Here is a 22,221-nt window from a genome sequence, read left to right as displayed (position 1 = left end):
TGCATTGTTGTGGTACAGAATACAGGAGAGGGGAAGAGGATTTTTGGTCAGATGCATAAGGCTTTTGCTGTTTTCCAGACAACTTTAGGGACAAAACTCTCCCAGCTTCAATCACTGCTCCTGGAGATGGTCACAGATCAACAGTGCTGGTGCAGGTCTAGTTTTGGAAGGGAATGGAGGAAGTGAGGAGCACAAAGGTGTTTGGGAATGTCCTCTGGCCCAGCCTGAGGCGCTATCAGTAGAGAAGTGATAAGAGCCAGAGAGTGAGGTTTCACTTGCCATGTCCCAGACGTGCTAGGATGGATAGCTTTGAGGAACCTGTGTAGCCAATCCACAATTCAGGCTCAGTGACATACCCTGGGGTACACCGCTGCCTGTGAGCACCATTACTCTCCCCAGTCCTGTGGTTTTAAAACACTAGGTAAAACAAAGCAGCAGTAAAAGCTGGACATGCCAGGAAACAAAACACAGTGTCCTTGGGCCTCGGACTAGTGGCATACCTCCTTCCTGCTCTCCCAGGCATGAGGGAGAGGCAGTGAGCTGTGGTGGCCTCAGCTTGTGCTCAGCCCGGCCCTCTGGCCCTTGTCCTGCATTTCCTGTAAACAGGGAACAGTTCCTCCCCAGAGATGACCTGGCAATGAACTAGCAAGGGCTGACGCTCAGCTGCACCACACCCAGTGCCCCACTGTGCCAGAAGGTACAATGGGGCAGCCGATAATACATAATATATTGCTAAAGGCAGCTCTATGCTTTAGAGACTCCTTTGAACGTATTAATATCATCACATGTAAGCCACCACTGACCTTTTACTTTCAATAAATCTTTAGCTTCACAGGCACCCCAGGGCTTTTATAGCCAACAGCCCCAGCAGAGGTTTCCCTTAAGATTCTCTTTATGCTTCTCTTTTCCTTCTTTCCCTTGCTAAATCATAGCCCTGTTGATCTCCATCACCCTATCATTCCCCATCTGTGGTAACCTTTTGCTATGTTGAATCCTTGCAATGCAAAGGAGGTGGGCATAATGAAGACCTGAGTGGTTGGCAGTGACAGAAGTACTGTGCTGTGAAACTCTTCTTCCTTCCCAGACCATGCACACCATACATCTGCATTATGTTGAAATTACATTCTGCATTTCTGTCAAGGGACAGATGCTAACAAGGAACATATCCACTAATTATCATTATAGGTATCAAATTATTTGCTGAGTAATCCCTAGTCACTGTACAAATGGCCTCTGACTATGAAACCGCCCAGCACTTTTTTTCCCTATTCTCCTCTATAAAATGACTTATTTCAGCGACAGTCTGACTTTGGATACAATGATGTAAAACTGGGGAGGATGCACCCTGACTTCAGTGGACTCACTTTGTATTTGTGATCTTTGAGCAACTTAAGACCCTCTGATTTCACTCAACCCTCTGTAAGACTTATTCCTCTCTATAAATCAGTGACAGAATAAGCCAACCACCTAGAACTTCATTAATAAAGGGAAGGAAGAAATACACGTTAGAAGTGACTTTCAGCTGGTTACCTGATGGTCATCTCAGAATATGAGAAGTACACTTCTCTGGGGAGACCACTGTCTGAGAAGCAAAGCTGAAACCACTGCTCTACTACAAATTATTTGTTTTGATCTTTGGCATGTTTCTTAACTTTGTGCTTTGGCAGTCACTTGTGTAAAGTGGGTAATCCCAGAGCAATGTCACATTTACAGCACAGGTTAGACTGAAGGCTTTGGACACGGTGGTTCCCTGCCAGGGTCTTAACCAGAGCTACTTTGTCCATCTCCTTTCAGGCACAGTTTTACTTCTCTTCTTCCTGTTTACTGCAAACTAAAAGGTATTTCACTTTGTCCTTAAGACAGAGGGATGGGTACCCCAGGATGATGCCCATGCTTAAGGCACAGAGTAATGTTTTCTTATGGCCAAGCTGAGTTGCAGAAATCTACCTGGAACTATTTAACAGTCATGCTTGCTAGTATTGCTGTTTTCTGCTGGCAGTGATGGTTCTTGAGTTGTAGGCTGACAGTGGCTTTCAGGCAGCCAAGTTGGTGATTTCTGCACAAAGGCTCACACTGGAGAACATCAATAATGTAAGATTTAAGCAGTACTACTTGTCCAAAGAATTAGAATTCATAAAAACATTGCAGACAGACAATTCAGAAAAAGATCTGTGTCAATCATTGTGTGGGAGTTTCGCAAATGGAGCCAAGCAGAACCAAGGCATGTTTGTCACACACAGGGATCCCCTGGAGATGTTCTCTGTTGATGGATGGTTCTGCTATCTAACAAGCATAATAAACAGGTTTAAAATTTTGCATAGGTAAGAATCTGCTCCAGATCAGTTTCATAGCTGCACAAGGAGCTTATTGACTACAGTGAGCTACACAGAACTAGAATATTTTTACAAGTCCTCTTCCTTAGTGAATCTAGGTTTGTACACTACAGCAGTTGCTCTGTACTTTTGCACAAATACTCCTGAAACTCAGACTACAGCCAGGATTACACTGTTGATTCTGGAATCTAGTCTGGATGAGATGTGATTAGGTGTCAGGCAAATTTGATCATCATAGCAGCAAATGGATGCAACTCATTATAATCCTTTCAGAATATCCAGTTTAACATAATTGTAAGTGATAATAGTTGTGAAAACTCAAAGGAGGATGCCAGCTTGGAAATTGTGTCAGTGAAACACAAACACAAAACTGAACTTGAATCAATCATCATTTGCTGCAGACAGACTTTTTAGTGACCTGTTTATTAATACAAATTTGAAATCTTGGCATCTGATTCCAAAAGACATCAGAACTGGTGGAAGACAGAGGCATTGGTTTTTGTGGTAGAGAACATTACCTTTTTAAAAAGTTTTTTAGAGTTGTATTGGGAAAAGACTTAAAATTAGTATTCCTAGAGCCTTTTAGACCACAGAGAAAATGATACTTCCAATGCAGATAATGACAGTTTTCAGAGTTTTTTTTCCTTTCTTTTCAAAAAAAGCATATTTTTTTCTAAAATTAGGAGAAGTAGCAGTAACATAGCACCAATACTTTACAAAGTCTGAATCTGCTATGACAGAGAAAATACTAATTTCTTACAAATAGTACCTTGCTTAGGAGTGAAGTTAAAAACACCTTGCATAATAATGCGTCCTAATACAAGAATTATCTCTAAGCATTGTTATAGTATTACTGAATTAAATTTCATTCATGCATAAGTAGAATAACAGTTGGTTACGCACATAGCAGAATAAGGGCAGAACATGGAATTTCAAAACTGGTATTAGGAACAGTAGGACACCCTTGGTTTGTAATTGCCAGTTCCAAAATGGAAATTACACTTGTAATGTATGGCTTTAAGAGATCCCCTTCAATGCAGTAACAACATCTGTCTGTCAGATCCAGCAGCAGAAGAGTGCCCAAGAGGGCAGAATGTAGAATGAAAAACTCTGATTACTGCAAGGTCTGGAGTGTTAGCTCAGTTCATACAGGACTTGACCATGAGACCACTGTTTTTCTTTGCTGCAACATCTGAGGTGTAGGAATTTATTTTTGTACCTCAGACAACTGAAAAGAAATTATTTCAGATGTTCTAGAAATGAAACAGGACTGTGTCTGTTTTTGGGTCTTGTGACCAAAACCTGTAGGTATTTCCTTCTCCCTGTGGCTGGTGTTTTAGGCATTGGGTTGTGAGAAACTCATAACCTAATTACCACTGCTGACTGATTCAAAGTCATCACTCAAAGTGATCTGGAAAAGCAGACCTACGAGACGCAGAGACTAGGTTTTCTGTATCTTAGGCTACAGCATATAGGAGTTCCTTTAAATTCTGTTGAAACAGATGTATGGTTCACATACAGTCCTTTTGTGAATGTTTCCCTTTTGGAAAATGTTTCAGCTCCTTCTAATTTCAGTTACTAGCACAAATCGTTAAGGCAGTCAAATCACAAATGGCTGTTCACATCCTCAGAGGTACAGATGTACCCCACATGAGCATCTGGCGTAGTATCATTTATCATCCAGATTCCACTTATATAGTCACTTTTCCAACTATGACACATTTACTAATGTTCTTCTGACTATAAGTCCTGGATCCTCTTAGAAAAAGATTATACATTTCACAAAATTAAACTGTTAACATGGCACATATCATAGACTGGCGATTAGGGATATGCTCCTGATTATTATTACTTTGTTTATTTTTTGGTAGTGTAATTTAGACACTAAAACTTGGTATCAGAGTCTTTATGTTCTCTTTTCATTTTGTTGCCAGTTCATTATTCCATACTTTCCATGGAAAATACTCACAGTAAGTTCAACATAATGAATACCATTCTGCCTTGCAGGACTCTTAATATGGAAGGCAAGTTGTTATTTCCCTGTACTATCAGGATCAATTGCTTTATCAACACCATGCAGCCAAATCTGGGGACAAACCAGGGGAAAAATGCAGTGAAGCTAGGATCAAGTGAACTCAGTTTTCTTGCATTTCAGAGATTCACCCAGTTGTTAAAACAGTACTTCCAGAAGGAGGGAAACAGAGCTTAACTGCTAATCTGTAGCGCTGAAGGAAAATGCTCTCCTCTGTCTTATAAGAGGTCGGGTTCATTTCCCAGATTAAAATAAGAGTTGGCTGTACTTTTGCTTGGCTGAGGTTTTTTTAAGTTCGAAAATCAGCTTTGGAATGATTAAAAATGACACAGATTTGTAATATTTGGCTGGGATGAATTCATTAAATACTTCTGGCCCCTCTCCCAGATAATTGAGGAAAATGAAAACCATTTTAATCCTGCAATTCAAAAATATGGCTTAGTTCAGAATTTACTTCAGTAGCTATTTTTTTTACTTGCAAATGAAGCAATCAGAAAAATGTCGTGAACTACAGAATTCCTTTATTTTGTTGGGTTTTTTTTCTTGGACTTTTCAATTAGGCACACATATTTTATCTCTCTTTTAGCCACTGAAGCAATGTTTTTTCTTAAAACTGCAATCAAATGGCAAGATAAATTACTTGTCCAGACAGCTTAATATATGTCACTCTCACAGTGGCTCTTTACCCTGGATATATTCACTGTGATGTAGCTTTATCTTGCTGCCAGTGTCTGGATTTTTTAAGGCTAGCAATGTGAAAGTAGAAAGAGTGAAGGAAAGATTTTGAGGTGCCCAGTTTTACCTCACATACTGCCCTTTTCTATTTAAGGACCAGAAGATTTGACTTCAAAGTTGTGTTGTACTCTATGCAGTCCATTACTTCTGTAGACATGTGTGCTAAGGAAGAGTCTTTTCTGAGTTCTTCTAGCCAACTCTCAGAACTAAGAATGCAGACTGAGACCTGAAATGTAAGAGGATAAGAAACTCTTATCAGAAACACCAAACTAGCTATCCTTGATGAGGTCCACCTGCCTTGAGGGTCCATCAGGGGATGCAGTGGGTTAATATCCAAGTTTAGTGAACATATTCAAGGCATAAGGACAAACTACCAAGAGACTGAAGAGGTACATAATTTGGGACAGCTGAGAATAGCTGGATGGAGACTGTGCAGCAGACATATGCAGCTATCCCTTGTCTCAATTCATCAGTACCTAGCTGTATTTCTTTTGAGAAAAAAAAGTTTGAGTATGATCGGTCTAAATCTGTTTGCTCTAGGCTTTTAATGGATAGCATCTAATTAATCCAGCCAATTACTCAAGTGAAAGGATCCTTTTATAAGCTCTTTAAGAGGGTTCTTGGCAAAACAAATAGCACCTCTTAAATATGTTCTTCCATCCATTAACTCTAATTGGTCAATTAAAGTAAAATTAACTGTTGTATGCCACTAAACATCAAATTTTTAGAGGGAGTTTTTACATTAACCCCTCTTTGGGTCCTGTAAAAGAAGAATTCTTGTAGGATAATTAAAAATGCGTTGTGCACTATAAATAACTTTGCTGGGTGGCACAACAAAACATAAACTACTAGACTGGATTTGCATTTAAAATGCAATAGCATTCTGATGCTTTTGCTACATATCTAATCTAGAGATATACCCCATGTCATGGAGCAGTGGATTCTGGAAAGGCTACAGCATTCTAATGGGCAATCTCTCCTTCAATAAATCTTCTCAGTGAGGCTCCTGGTGGGGGTGGGAGAGGAGAAAGGTATGCATAGAATAAGGCATGCAATAACATGTCATGTTATTGACAGTAAAAGGTCTGACCATTACAAACATTTCATCACCCTGTCTGCAACACATGCTTTCTTTCTGCATGGTGCTAGGAATGCTTAAATCTCACCAATATCACTTCTGGCTCCATAATCATTATCCAGGACAATTCTGCAATACACAGCAGACTCTCTCCTCTTGTGTAACCCCATTGAAATGTAGTTCTGGTTCATTTAATGAAAACAGTGAAGACAGAGAAGTTGACCCAGGCATAAAAGCACCCAGGACATGAAGAGGGTGATGTGTACACACTCCTTTTCTGCACTGTATTTTGATAATTAAAATAGCCATCACAATGGAGTCCATCTACTAATAAAGCCAACATCGGCTGAGGTCTCCAGACCATTTCCTGGGAGGTATATGAGACTGCAGTTTCTCATAAACAAAGCCAGGGTGAGATCCAGCATGCTGCATCTGAGCAGCGGCAGTTCTCTGCGGCTGTGCTATGTATGCAGGATGATGATGTGCAATGCAAAGCTGTGCTGGGGGGCTTTCTCACGACCTATACTGTCCCTACACATCTGCATCCCCAGCATGAACCAAGACAAACAGCTCCAAGGATATGACGAATCAGGAGAGCAGTCGCGGAGCTGCTGAAAAATTGATATCTGCTTGTGGGCGAGGTATTAAAATCTTTCATTCTTTGGTATTAATTCATTTGGTATTAATGGCATTACTGATACCCTCTAGAGAGGTGCTTCTTAGAAAAACTCTGCCATCCAAGAGCACTTAATATTTTCTGTCTCTAATGCTTAACAGTGCAAGGTGAAGCATGCCTCGTGCCCAGCTTTCAGCAGCAATGGGTTATCTCCAGCAGACTGCTCCCTGTCTATGAGCAGCTTGGAGTTCTGCATTAACCGCTGTCACCTTCAAATTCCCTGATGCAATTCAGACAATACTCAAGTAAACAGAAATAAAAACATGACTTGTGTCAGAGCTGGCTGCGGCTGTTGTCAAGATGTGCAATAAGTTGTGCATGGCCTGAAGTCAAGTATAGTACCGGGATCCCTTATTCTGCAATGCACTTACAAAGCTTTCTTTCTGCTGCAAAATTCAAGAACTGGTGAAAGCTCATGAGATTTTATTTTCCATCCTATTCACCAGATCACAAGCGACAACGTCTCTTTTCCTTGTCTCTAAACTCAATCCCTGATCCTCCTTCCCTCTGTGACAGTATTTTTATGGGACTTTCTCCCATCTACAAGATCTAGAGCACATCACATTTCACACTGACATTAAAAAAAAAAAAAAAAAAAACAAAAAACTATGTAGAGATTTTTATGAGTGATTTTTTTTAAATTATGTTTCTTTTAAAAACCTCTCACAATGCTCATGATCACTTTGGTTCTCTTCAGCTTAATGACTGTCAGCAAAATTCCTTACAATTGACCCATACAGGTCTTTAAAGGAGCTAAGCCCCATTAGTAGACCACTTCTGTGCTATCTCCATAACAAACATTAATATATCCACCAGCCCCGAGAAATGCTACAAAACCAAATTGTAGACCTACAAAACCAAAATTCTGTCTCTTGTAAAGCTTCTCATCAATGCTATGGGTGGATGCTAGCTTAGTGTAGTCCAGAAAAGGGATTTAAGAAGCAGAGAACTAGGAACTGAGTGGAATCAGCAGCTGGGATTTGTTTTCCTGTGTAAGCAAGAAAAGGAAAGGATGGGAAAATCTTTCCCAAAACAACTATCTAAAATCTATGCTGAATCTATAGCTCAAAGCCTGCTTTGTGTAGATTTGCCTCCAGTATAGATATAGCTTGCTTCTATTACAAATGCAGGGTAATGTCAGCAACGTTGCTATTATCATACATAGCAGTGAGCCAAAAGACAGCTTGAACTGCGTTGAACATGTGTATCTTGTTTGGATAATCTCTCAGAGCTATAGCTGTACTGAGCAGCTCTAGCTAGGACATGCAGAATAACAAAGCATGAGTTGATTTTATCTTCTTGACAAAATTCTCCTGGAGTTTTACCATAAACAGGAAAGTATGGTAACTGAACTGGTCATTGGGATGAGAAGTCTTGATATGGTCAGCATACGGGCAAGTGTTGTACAGGTCAAAACCAGCTTAATAAACCGTGTGTCTTTTTTCTGCCCATGTTTTCTAGAAAATGTCAGAAACATCTGGAAATTTGGTGTTGCTTCTCCTTTCACAACTACTCCTTGTATATGAGGTTATTTTGATTATCTCTAGAATGCTTCCCACTCATTTGCTCTTTGTTGGGACAGAAACAACTATAGCCTTACGGTTTTCTTTGGGCCAGAGTTCACCTGAATTAATTGTCATAGGAAGGGGCAGGTTGCACCTGAATAAAAAACAATCCAGGGCTTCAGCTGTACCTATTGTTTCAGCTGCATTTGTTATCCAAGGAGTGAAAGGCTTCAGGAGTTTCTAGTGGCCATCCTCCATGCCCATCTGATGCAATACCACAACTGTATTTCTCAGAGCTGATTAAAATCTTGGTATTGCCGTTAGGATTCTCCTGCTGGCTGCATAGCAGCACACTTCAAATGTCTGTCCTTTTAAGCAAGAAAATTAAACAGTGAATCTTCCCATCAGAGAGTTTGTGAAGTCCCCCCCTGCCCTGCTGTTCCCCAGTCATACACAGTAGGGAAGGTTCCTGGTTTATAATAATCTTTTATAACACTCACATTCTGCTCTCTGAAGTGTGATAGAAGAGTTGGACTTGGTTATTCATCAAAAATGTAGCAATTCCATAAAGTATCACCAGATGTTTAACACAAATGCTCTCCAGGTGAATGAACAAAAAAAGTTCATGGGCTCAAAAACCATGTATTGCAAGGGTTTAATCCAACACACTTGTACTCTCAAACCATTGAAAAAAACCTCTGGATAGGAGCAAGCTGCAGTTCAAAGTAATTTTTATCCCGTTGTGGTAGAGGTATGTTTGATAGGTATTCTTACTAGAAATCTTAAATCCATGGCAAGGCATTTTAGGCCAAACTACTTTAGCAGCAAATAAAACATCCATGTCCATACATCATGTATGCATGTGTAAATAGGTGCACCTGCTTGTACAATTTGATTTGCTTTACAATTAGGCCATACACTGTTTCTTCAAGTCTGTTATATGACTGCATGTGTATGTACACGGGATGTGTATTTACATTTCATCAAAGCTTTTCAGGCATATCTTTGTCCAAAACATGCTGACAAATACAGCAAATAATAGCTATCTCAGCAGTAATTATGTCTGCCTGGTGCTCTTCCCCTCCACCCTGGTTATCTTGATAAAGGGGCTGTACAGGAGCCTAGCCTTCATTTCACCCCCAGTGGCAAAAACTGCATGCACAACAAGCAGCAGGCTGAAGATTATGTTCATGCCTTGACCTCGAGACTTCCTGAACCAGTTTGGATTGGCTCTCCCTTTGAAACTACAGGCTTCCACAGGAAGTTCATAAATGGGCCCAAGTCACAGCAATTGACGTAGTCCTAATATTTTTAACTTGGTTCTTCAAGAACTACCTACAATGGGTGGTGTTTCATGGACACAAAGAGCTGGCCGGCTTTTTCAAAAGCAAATGTCAGTGTGCTGGGTAAAATGCAAACCACTGAAAGCAAGTGAGTAATGTAGCTTTTGCTGCTCTGGGGATGTGGTGGTGTGTGCTGTGAAGCTGCACTGCACTCCACCATGTCCCTGTGTCAGCATCACTGGAGCTCCCAATACGGCAGGCAGCCATCATCTACAAAGAGCTAAACCACAGGCCTGTGTTCCACATCCCTCAGCTTCAGGTGTGTTTGGATCCACTGCTTAAGCCTTGATGCAATCTTTTTTCCCATGTCTTACTCACTATCTGACATAATTTGTGTCTTAGAAATGGTTTGCAAGACTCATTCAGAGGTGTTAAAGAAAAGTTCTTTTACTCCCTAAGATTAAAGTACCCTAAGAGAGGTTTGTGAAATGCCCATGGTTTGTTCCATCCACAATGACAAGAGAGACAACCAGAAACAATAAATGTTGCAAAGAAACACAAGTATTAAATCTTTTGGAGAATGATAAATGAAAATGGGCATGAAAACCTTATTTTTAAGATTTTTATCTTTTTCATATAGCTCTAACAAAATGCAACTGCATTAAAGACATTCCTTTTCATTCATTTGCTTTGCACCTTGTTATCTCATTACCTGTTAAACATGAACTTAACGGAAAACATTCTTCTTATTTACATCTCTGCATTCCACTGATTGTACGCTATAATTTGACAAGTTCAAATTCAAAGGTGTTGAATGCATTGCTCCTATGTTCCTATGAAAAAGACATTTTCATGTTTGCAAATAACCTAATGGAATGGGGTGAAAGATTGCTATTCATGTTAGCAGTGCAAATGATTTCAGAACTATTTAATTAATTTCTAAGTTAGCAGCTCTGTCCAAGGACCATGATAGCCCTTAAAGCAACTTCTAAAATTCACTGTCTAGTCTGATTAGTTAATGAATTCGGATTTTCTGGTCTATATTTAACTGATGTACTTTGAAACATAAATGATGTATATATTATTGTTTTGAGAAATTGTCAGGAATTTAAAAAAGAAGCAGGACCACTTCCAGCACATAGGCTCTCTTCTCATTCAGTCAATAAGTCAGAAACCCTTCTTACTGAACAACAAAGCAAACTCTCCCCATTTCCCCTGCCAGCCACAAAAATTAGATCCATTGGATAAACCAAATATTTTTGAATATTCTTTGGTTTCTGCCTGCAAATCATAGGATCCAGATCCAGTATTCATTTACAAAGTAAGGAGTTAATTTGATGTCTTTTATTTTTTTCACTGATAAAGGCTTATCTTGTATTCTTCCAATGTTTCTTGTAAGCATTTCCTGAGAGGGGTGTAAGTCAGCCAACATGGAGAATCTGCCTATGATACCTAGCAGGGAAGGCCTTGCTTGTTTGGCCAAGTCTAGCAGGTCTTACATAATAATTTATTACAGTACCTTTCTGTTTCCTGGTCTGTGGTTTGCTGCTTGTTCTCAAAGCCAGTGAAGCTGCTCATATCCACATAGCCATCATTCTCATTAGCAGCAGATAATGCCCTGCTGGGATCTTCAAAAAACTCGGTAAAAGTTCCTGCTCTAGTGGATCTCCGAGGAGGAATTTGTATGTTTTCATAGTCAGAGCTCATAGCAGGAATGTTCTCATAGTCAGAGGTGTCGGCATTGGGAAAAGAAATAGATCTAGGTTTCGTTAATGGCAGTGGCATGAAAGGAGGTCTGGACCGGTCCTCAAAGGACTCCACCCTTGACACACTCCTGCTGAAGGACTTGGGTGTTCCTTTTCTTTTACCATCCTTATAGAAAAGAACAGCTGAGGGAGACTCAGATGCACGGAACTTCCCCACATGCGATTTTAGTTGAGGTGAGCTACTTAGGCTCCTTCCTTCCAGCTCCATCAGCCTGGGAGGCCCATGATAGCTGGACTCTGACGAGGACCTTGAAGAAGAAACATTAACATCTACATGAACTTTATTTTCAGTTTTCTTCTTGAACTTTAGAGTAAGAAACCTCTTAAAAGAAGATTTCTTTTTCTTGGAATACTTAGCAGGTGAGTCATTCTCTATCAAAAGTGAAGGTGAACTTTTAGTGATTGGCTTTTTGGTGATGTAGGCAAGTTCAAATGGAGGTGGTATATCAACGACTGAGGATGGAGTAGATATGCCACATGATGAGAGATGATTTTGCTGGGAAAAACTACCTGAGGAACCATTGACACAAGGCAAGGACAAGTTGTCTTCTGTCCTTTTTATTCTAACACCATCCAGTACACAGACATCACTTTCTCTGTAAACAGAGATAGGTATCTCTCTCCCTTCAACAGAATAAGATCGAGGATATAAAATAAAGCGTCTTGACTTGGTTGGTAAAGCCCTGTTGGCTTCCACTGGTTTTCCTTCCAATGAAAAGGAATTATTGCTCAATTCTTCTGTCCCAGAGCCATTTCGGGAAGAGGATAAATCAGTTTCAGGTCCAGTTTCTTCTGGAACAGTTTCTGGGACATAGCCTGGCATTCTCCCAGACAGAGATCGTGTTCTAGTGACAATACTTTTACGATCAGTGGGCAGCAAGTTGTTTTCACCATCCATGCCTAATTCACCCCTTTTACTGTGATCAGCTCCTGAATCAGTCTGCACATCATGGACAATATCATTTTCTTCAGGAAGCACATAAGGATCATCTGGGGAATCACTGCTAGTTTCTCTTTCCTCTGATTCATCAGTCACGATGACCACTTCAGGGACTGCTAGATTTTCATGCACAACATGTTTGGTCCCACATTCTACATCAATTTTGCCATGCTTACAGATTTCTAAGTCATCCTCAAGTGGGACCTCTTGAGGCGAATTTGGGACACTTTTGCTGAGGCTGTTTGCTTCCACCTCATTCTCTTTGACTTGCAACTCATCTGACTTAGAGGCTTCCACAGTATTTTCACTATGCTCTTCAACGGTTACAACTTCCAAGTCTGGCTCCATCCCTGGACTACAAGGTAGACTATCAGAAATCATGCCATCTTCATGCAGAGAGGCCTCTTCTGTTTGAAGATTCTCATCTGAATGTTCCACAGGTATTTCCTTGTGACATTCATTCTCACAAGGTGCAATCTGACACCTATCATCCATATTCTCTGCATTTACAGTTTCTTCTTCCTCTTTTCCAGAGTCTTTCCTTGCTTCAGAGGCTACCTCTGATGTCTTCTCACTTTTCCTCTCAGTGATCTGGCAGTCATCACTGGCATTTCCTGTGTTTGTATTATTGTGCTCATTTGGGTCTACTTCCTCGTCTTCAGCTGCTGCTTCATGGATGAACTCTGCTAAACCATTTTTGGCACCGAGTTCATCTCCACACAGTTCTAATTCAGGACCTGTTTCTTCACTGGCCTCCTCAGGCAGCATGTCAGGGCTTGCAGAGTCATAATTTTCTAAGTCCCCTTCCATGTTCAAATCAAGCTCTGCATGCACATTGTGGTCATCATTTTGTGCTAGACACTCATCTGCCATTTCTAAAATCTCAGGCAATTCCTCCTCCTCCTCTTGTCCTACCTTCTCACAAGCTGGGATTGATTCATCTGCAGGCAGTGGCATTGCAATGATATCTCTACAAGTATCACCCATTAGTTTCTCATCTCTATTCAAGACGTTATCACTGTCAGTCTCACAATCACTACTGCTCTTGACCAGTTCCAGGTTGTAAGAAGTTTCTTGCTGGATTTTGGTTTCAGTACAATCACCTACAACATCCTCATCTTCATCTACATTCTTGGTAGCATTGTTATCCCTATCTGGGGTATCTAAGGACTCCTCACAAAGTGCTTTGGACTGGCCACAGTCTCTGGATGGCTCCTCAGAGTCTGGTTCCCTTGGTTCAGCAGTATCTGAAGAGTTACGGTGCTCATCTTCGATGACTTCTCGATTACTGGTATTCTCATCACTAGCAATGTCATCCTCTTCCTTCTCTACCTTTTCTGGAGTTTCTGAGACTTCATTTTCCACAGAGGAATCTAGGTTTTGATCATGCTCATGTTCCAAATCATTAGAGTCTTTTCTGGGCAGCTGAGCTTCAGGAACTACAATGTATTCACTATCTGCATCAGATTCTAGGCAATCAGCATTGCATTGGTTTTCTTCACACAGCTCTCCATCAAGACACACCAGTTTCCCATTTGCATATTTATTTAAATTATTGTTGTTAGAAACACTGGATTTGCCCTCAGTGTCAGCTGAGAATTTTGGCTTGGGAGCAATAGGTGGTTTGGGACCCCTAGACACAGAGTTCGGGTGATGAAGAATATCAGCTCTTGGCAGTGAAGGAGAAAATTTGGAGACAGATGCTGGAGAAAGATGACCAATAATCTTTGGTTTCGGTGCTAATGGTGGTTTTGAGATTTCTGGAGAAGAGAGACAAAAGTCATGTTAGTCATCTTGGTTTCTTATTAAAGTCAGCAGAATATATCCTGCAATACACTTTATCAGTGACTTGTAATGCAGAAGTAGTCCAGCCAACAAAAAGCTGAAAAGAGAACTGAAGGAGCAAAGCATAGGGATTGTCCCTCCATGTGACACTATAGCTATTCCAGTGAGCATAGTTTAAGGTCAAATCTGAACTGAACTAGATGCAGCTCTAACACACTTGGGGAAAGATGTACAGCTGCAGAGCCAAGGGTGTATCATACTTCAACCCAAAACATGAAGAGAGTTACTGGTTTAAACTCAAGTTATGTTTTCAGCATACAGCTTCTTCAGCCCTTTACTCAAAAGATCCTCCATTCCTCCTGTAAATGCCTTGCAGGATCCCTTGCAGCTACAAACTTCTCTGAACATCAAAATGTATTTTAAATATATTTATGTTAACACATTTATTGTTATGTATTTAACATAAGGCCAGCCTTGTATTTCTAGTGGTAGTGCTGACACATATGTAGGGGAGATCAAGCAGACTGGCAATAAATTAGACTGAAGCTATGTGAATTAAATTGTATCTATATCATGATATAGATTTTACTCAGTAGCTTGCCTGCCACAGCCATTTCCAGCTGTCTTGGTCCTGAAATTATATTCTTCAAAAACTAAATGAAATGCTGAAAGACTGCATAAATAGGCAGCAATAGGGATCCACCCTTGTGAGATTTTTTATGAGATAAAATACGTAGTGTGAAGAAGCCAGCATAACAAATGGTTACAGACGGTAAGAAGTAGGTAGAAGTGGTTTCCTCCTATTGCTGTTTCCTAGCCATCAATAGATAATTACATAGTTAAGCAATCAGAAATCTCAAACTATAATTTTAATTTATGTATTGTGGTGGAAAAAGGAGATCTCTCCATCCTAAAGAAAAGCACAGGACAAACTATTTCATCATTACAGAGACAGAAACAATTCTTTGTGGATAATCTTCATGCACAACTCACAAGAAATAACAGAACAGCATCTCAAAAGACAAAAGTTGGGACACTGTTCCTATGTGAAAACCCATCCAAAATCATGGTATGAGCTTCAGAAAGTGTAGCTACTGTGCTGTTGTATTTAGAATATTTTGAAATGCAGACTTTAGATATGTAGAAGTGCAGTCAGCACAGTACAGCTGTGCACTGTACTAAGAATAAAGGAATACTGAATGCAAACTGCTTGAAAAAAGATTGTTTGATTGTCCCAATATTTGGTGGCATAGTACTTTTCTTATTGTTATCCTAGTATAATTGGAGTAATTTGTACTGAAATAATACTGGCCTATTTGTTTGATTAGTCTCTGGGAGGCATAAAAGGCTGTTTCTTTTGATCTTCTTAACCTTCCTGAAATTTCTTCTGATACTCAGAAAGAAGCTGACAATTTGGCATTCTGATGTAATCAGAAAATAGTCTTTCTAGAGTTATGAGACACCAGAGAGATTTCATCTACGTTAAAAACTGAATCAGTGATCTCAGCCCAGAAGGAACAAAAAGTCTGTTATAAGCAGGTGCCTTATCGCATATACCACTTAAGAATTATTCTGTATCTGGAGTTTTACCCAATCCATCTGGCATGTGGGAGACTCCACTAATGAAAAAGGAGGGAGAGAGAACTGTGTATTTACCAGTCTGTAGTTACTGTGGTGTTTCACAGTATTGGCTGTTGGGTGTCTGTCTAATCACAGAATGGGTAACTCATTTTTCCCTGCCCATTAAGTCAGAAACTTTACTCGCTGAACACTCCACCTTTGCTGAAGTAGCCTTTTGCAGGCAGCAGCTGAAGACTGCAGAGTACTGGAGACTCTTGCCAGTTAAAAACAGGGACGCAATAGAAATGGGTTTAGTATCTTGTAAGCCTGGTGCCCCAGTGAGAGCTACCTTTTGCATTTTTAAATTAGTTACTGAAATCATTGAACATCCTAAACTAACTTTCTGGTACTAAAATGAATGAATTTGTTATTAGCTAAAACTGAGTCTTTACATCTTTACCACCATACTAAGACATTTTTAGGACTAACTCCAAGAAAAAACCCATCATTTTGGAGGTACTACAACACTCTCTGCAGTGCCTGGCCTTTCCTAGGAATATATATCCAAGAGTAGCATACAAATACTAGTCTGTTCCTGGAATGTGACAAAACTTGAAGTTTCTCCATTTTCATCCTTGCTCTTTTCAGAGTGTCTGTACTGTAACAGTGAATAATGAGGAAAAGACTGGACTTTAGAGAATGCTGGAACCTTCCAAGCTTTGTTGTATAAACAAATTTGAAAAAAATTAATGACAGGAACTCATTTCCTTTAAGTAAAATAACCATGGAGACATCACTTAAAAGAAATACAACTTAAACAATTACCTACTTTCCCTCCAGTGATAATTTTCTACAGCAAAAGGATCAAATAATCTTGAGTTTTTCCTTCTGCTAGTGCAACAGCTACCTTCAGTAACAGTGCTGTTGGAAGAGAACTTATGGTAACGGATCCTGTTCACAGTATGGTAATAAGCATTGTCATGTCCTTCTCCTACCCACTTGTGCCAACTACTGGTCATTACTGTTTCCTTAGATAGCTTTTTTCCTAACTGCTTTGTCCATTGATCTTGCCTTTCATGAGTCTCCTTAAATAATTTTCCTTTTTCTTTGGTGGCAGTGTGAGGAAAGGGCAGCAGGAGGAGTGCAAGTGTTTAAAAAATAACCCAAACAAAAGAAACCACAGCTTCTTGCCTTTTATCACAATTTCATTCTGCTTCAATTTCTGCTTCCTTTGCTGTCTGAGCCACTTGAAAGGTTCTGGCTGTAACTTCTAAATGCAACACTGCACCATAAGTAATGTGTATGTTCCCAAATAATTGTGCATGTTTATTTTAGGATGTATTTTATGTTGGAGGGAGACACACCCACCTTATGCTTAAAAGGAAACTCTTGGGGAATACAAATTCCTTTAGCCTGCTCCTCCCCTTATTGTTCAGTGCTTCCTTGTACTGACAAGGACTGCTTCCTCTCCTTACCCACCTTCCTTCAGGCAACCCTTCATAATTCCATTTCTGCTATGATCCATATGAAATTACATTACATTAGTCTCCTCCTGTCCAAGTTTCTAAGCAGTCTAGCAGGTCACCTGGTACAGCTCTCCTGGAATAGCAAGCAACCCATGCAGCCTTTACTGTTCAAGTGTTTCTTTGAAACAATATACATTTTGTAGTGTGGTATTACCAGAAATACTGCAACTACCCGCTTTCAAATATTTTCAAATTTAGGATTTCAAATTTAGCCTAGAATTTAATTAGGGCTTATAAGGGACCATACCTACAAAACGCCAAGAACTAACTAAACACTGAGGTTTCACATTTGCCTGGATATATGTAGACATGTCCCAGGGCCATGGTCTTTGCTAGTGGCTCAAGAAAGTACATAGCTCCAGAGTGCAGAGTGCAGTCAAGGTTCCAGCCTTGACTGGTGCTGCAATCTGGTTCACGCTTCTTTTAAGATGCTGAAAGTAGCTTTTTCTGGCCAACAAGCTTTTGGGGACCTGTGCTTCCTTCATGCCTTTGGCATTAATTCAACTCAGACATATGTCAAAATGGGAAAGACACTGAGGACAGAGGGCAGAAATGCATTGTTCAGGGATTTACAGAGCTTTTGGGTGGAAGTGACAGGGCAGGTGAAGGGACAATATTGCAACAGAGGGATGGGACTGCACCAGACCAAGAATCCTGGTAGAAACCAGTTTTGTCTGCCACTGCTTCTGCCCAGGAAGAAGGGATTGAAATCCACAGATGGAAAGTATCTGAGAAACAGGAGGTGGAGGGAGACTATCCAGACAAGGACACAAGAGAGTCCTGTTCAGCTCTGATCAGGAGCTTTATAATTTCAGATAGCTATATCAGAATGAAGTTAAAACAGATTTTCTAGAAAATTTTGGTCTAAAGTCAGCAAAAGGTAGACTATACACTTTAGTATCACCATATTTTAATCCTGTAATTAATTATTCATTTAAAAATAAAGCCCTTATTTCCAGTTAGTGCTGCCTTGCTTCAATCTCCAGCACTTAATATTGCTTCTTCCATTGAAACATTCCATTTATTATTATTTCCTCCATATTATTAATTGTGCAATATTTGATGCAGAAAGAGCTCTCTTTGTTTTACAGTATATAAGTGCTGTATTACTTATTTCACACTACTGGAGAAAAGTCTGAGATTACAAAAATTACATAAGAAGTGGAAACAGTTGCATGGGAGTCACTTGAAATGGAAAAGGTATTCAGACTAGGATTTTCAAATTATATAGGAGTGCAAGTCTTCCTATTAATTTGGGTTCCAGTCCAGATTCAGGTACTAGTTTGACTTGAACAGGTATTAGATACTTATATGGCTTTTGAGAATTTGGACTTCAGGAACTTGAAATACCTGTTCAAAATCAGCAGGCCCTTAAATGCCTCAGATATTTACGAAAATGGTATTTCATGTTCTTCGTAAGTCTGATACTTTTGAGAAGCACCTATCCTCTCTTATCAGTATGTGTTCTTGTGATCAAAGGCACTCTGCATATAGCAAGAGGGCTCCACAGTGTGAAGATAGACCTATAGTCAGTAGTAACTGTCCCAACTATTCCCCGAGGAATTTTATCCTCTTAGAAGTCATAGCTGCAATATTAACAGCTGGGCTGTCAAAGCACACCCCACTCTGCAGAACTAAAATGCTTCTATGTACAGTTACAGGAACACATCCTCTATGATTAGATCAATGCATTATGATGCTGGGATATCAGATCAATACCTTACAAATTTCTGTTACTATATAGCTTTACTGCAGTCACCTATAAATATAATACAACAGCATACTAATCCACAGTGAAACAGTGTTGGAGAAGGGAAAAAAATCAAAAGGCAATAAAATCAGAAGGGGTATGTTTTAACACCAAAAACATCTTGATCCTAAAAATTCTCCTGTGTTTTCACTGTCTCTAGCAGACTGTACATATAAGTCTTGCTGGTGGGCTCAGCAACAAAAAACCACACATCATGACAAATAATCTTGGTTCTAAACTACTACCATACATTTCTTTTTAAAGTAATTGTGTTTGCGATGTTACCAGTTTGGCTCTGTTTTCACAACAGAAACTTAACACTGAGGCACACAACCTGTTGTTTCATATATTGCTTCCTAGAAGCCAAAGAAGATGGTTAAAATTCTCTGACAGGTCCATACAGCATCTTTTCCTATATCACTTTCAGTAGCAGCTGAAAGAATATACAGTCTGCTTATGTCTCTGAACAATCTGGAGTCTAATGTCTGTACACTATTTTACATCATTTCAGCACCTGGCAAAAAAATTACTAGAGGCTGGAAGGTCCTATATATGAAGCTGGTCTGGTCTCTTGTCTCTTAACACAGATTTCCTGTGGCCTTGGGTGGATTGCTTCATCTTTTCAGTATCAGTTTCGCATCTCTGAGGATAATCCATATCTCCCTTCCTGTTCTCAGTTTGTCATTATTTTAACTTCTGTGGGACCAAGGCTGCCATATATGCCTGCACATATGACTCTACTTACTGGTGCTATGCATTACTTACTATAATACAAAGATAGCCTAATGCTGGTGCCCAAGATGTACCAGTTAATAAATATCCCTCTCCTTCAGATTCAGTAGGAAGTTCTGCTTTGCACTGATGGGGGAGACATTCCTTGCATTGTGCAAACATACAAAACAAAGCCTGAGAAGGGATATGAGCACTCTATAAATACAACTTGGAGGTAAACACCAGAAGAGGAAAAGAACTATTTTTAAGCAAAAGGACAATGTAATCACAAGAATAAATGGTGTTGAATCTGGTCTGGAAACCAAGAGTAGCAGGAGAGCTACCTGAAAAGTTTTTGTTTAGGATATAATTGGAGGAATTAATAAAAGCAGTAGTAACAACGGGTGCCACTTTTGATAATGAAGGCAGTCCCATTAGGTCCTACATTCCTCAAAAATAAAAACTGCTAATAAAGTTTAAGTCCTTACAAATGGATACATCTAATATTCCTTACCCTGCACTTCCATTGACAACAGGAGTAGATTAGAGCTGGTCTGTTTTAAATAATGGAGAGATGAAGAAAGAGAGGTAGGAGCATCATTGCTGAAGTTTTTTTTGGCTGGCTTCATTTTCAAATGAGTTTGTATCCTGGGAGGGACAGAATCCAGACCAGGATCAGAATATAGAACGGAAATATCACCAGATTTTAGGAAAGTGTCTCACTCCCTACTCCAAGAGGAAAGAGAACTTTTTTGCTTTAAACTCAGAGGAGTGGTATAACACACTGATACAACAGTGGAGTGCTGGGTTTGACAGAAAAGAGCTTTTCCAATCCTATGCTACTATGCTTTGGCAAACAATGATTCAGTTTCCCAACACAGAACAGTTGTAGGGCAAGGTATCTAGTGGCAAAATCTCTGGGCTTCAGGATGTACCCATACATTGCAAGTGAGGTGCCCAGCAACATTCACCCGGAGCAAGGAAACACAATGGAAATTTTTAGGGCTAACAAAAAAGATCTGTTGCTCTTCATCTTTAATTCTAGAAGCAGCTTTTAATTTTTCTAAATAATTCCACTTAGCAATAATTGTTTCCTGTATTGTTATGCTTTTCACACACATGCCTCATCCCTGAAAATCAGAAAGTCTTAGTGAACAGTTTAAAGTTTGTCCTGATTTTCCAGTGGCTTCTTTTTATGTTTTAACTGTTGAATGCCTTGTTCCCTTTTCTGTCTCTTTCACCTTCCCAGTTTCCATCAAGGAAAAATCTGAAAAGTTAACAGAAAGGAGGAGGAAGGGTTTGGGTTTGCCTTAGAGAGCAAATTCTGCAAAAAACATTACCTTCCCCCAAAAATATACTCTTGGAAAGAAAGTCACAGCAAATTCCCTAGGAACTTCGTGAACAGTTGAGTGTATCCGAGGGAGTAGTGGGCGCACACCCGTGCCGCTTAGCAAGCGCAGCCTTGCCGGTCTGCCAGCCTGGTTGTCCCGGAACACCTAACCTCGCCCGCCCTTGATCCCTCAACGGCTGGGCAAGCAATGGGGCACTCACAGCCTCGGGGAGCCATTGAGCACCTGCCGGATCGAGGGGAAAAGGAGGGCCGGCCCTGGACGGAGGGTGCCCGGGGGAGAGGTGCCAGCCCGAGCAGCAGAGCCCAGAATCTGCCGGCCCCGAAGGAGGGATGCCGGGACGAAGGGGGACGCGAGCCCCGGAGGAGCTGTGCCCGGGCAGGGGGTACTATCCTGGCGATGGGATGTGCCGGCCCGAGGGAAGGAGGGTGCCGGAGGAATGAAGCCCGCCCGGCGTTTGCCGGCCCCGGGGAAAAGATGTCCAGAAGCAGAGACCCTTCCCGGCGGGCCCACGCACTTACCGGCGTTGTTCATCTTCCACCCCAACTTCGCTCGCCGGCTGCTCCGGGCGCTCAGCGCATGGCCCCAGGGGCCCCGCCGCCCTCGCCCCTCGAGGCCGCGCCCGGCCCTACAGCCCCTTGGGGGCACGGGAGCGCAGCGGGACGGCCGGACGCGGACGGCGGGCTGGGCGGGTGGCGGTGCCGGCCGGGGGCGGTCAGCGCCGCGCGCCTCCGCCCTGCCCCGCGCGCGGCCCGTCGGGGGGCGGTGGCGGCGCCGGGGCCCCGCACGGCCGGCGGCGCGCGGGGCCGGACCGGGCGGGGCAGGACCGGCTGCGTGCAAGCAGCGCCTGCCGCGAGGCGAGTGTGGGGGTCCCCGCGGGGAGTGGAGGGCATGGATGCGGCACGGATGCCCAAGCGCGCGAATATTTAAAGGCGCGGTGGGGTCCTTCGGCCTCCTTTTCGCGTGCCCCCCCTCCCCCCTTCGTGTCCTTACTGCCTTTCCACCACCCTTGGTCCCCCTTTGCGCTCTACGTGATCCCTTTCAGCCCCTTCTCCATCCCCTCTCCCGCTTTCTCTCCTCCCTCCATATTGCCTCCATCTCCCCCCCTCTCCTTACATCCTTTTCCCTTTCTTCATCTTTTTCCTCCTGCCCATTCTTCCCATCTCTCCATAATTTCCCTCCTTCCATCCAT

The 22,221-nt window shown here is 41.3% G+C and overlaps 1 protein-coding gene across 3 annotated transcripts in view; it reads right to left on the bottom strand.

Moving 5' to 3' along the window:
- The window catches only part of FGD5 (FYVE, RhoGEF and PH domain containing 5), an 81,047-nt gene extending 59,326 nt beyond the window's left edge, over window positions 1–21,721 (bottom strand). For all 3 annotated transcript variants that reach the window (XM_053989390.1, XM_053989391.1, XM_053989392.1), the window contains exons 1-2: window positions 21,551–21,721; window positions 11,162–14,108 (exon numbers count right to left, since the gene is read on the bottom strand). In XM_053989390.1, the coding sequence (XP_053845365.1) occupies window positions 11,162–14,108; window positions 21,551–21,563 (2,960 nt within the window). In that variant the 5' untranslated portion in view covers window positions 21,564–21,721. The remainder of the gene's footprint in view (window positions 1–11,161; window positions 14,109–21,550) is intronic.
- Between the last annotated feature and the right edge of the window lie 500 nt (window positions 21,722–22,221).

This window comes from Vidua macroura, chromosome 13 (genome assembly GCF_024509145.1).
Source record: "Vidua macroura isolate BioBank_ID:100142 chromosome 13, ASM2450914v1, whole genome shotgun sequence".
NCBI lineage: Eukaryota > Metazoa > Chordata > Aves > Passeriformes > Viduidae > Vidua > Vidua macroura.
Note: the sequence above shows the minus strand (reverse complement) of the source record. Positions and strands in the feature narration are given on the sequence as shown.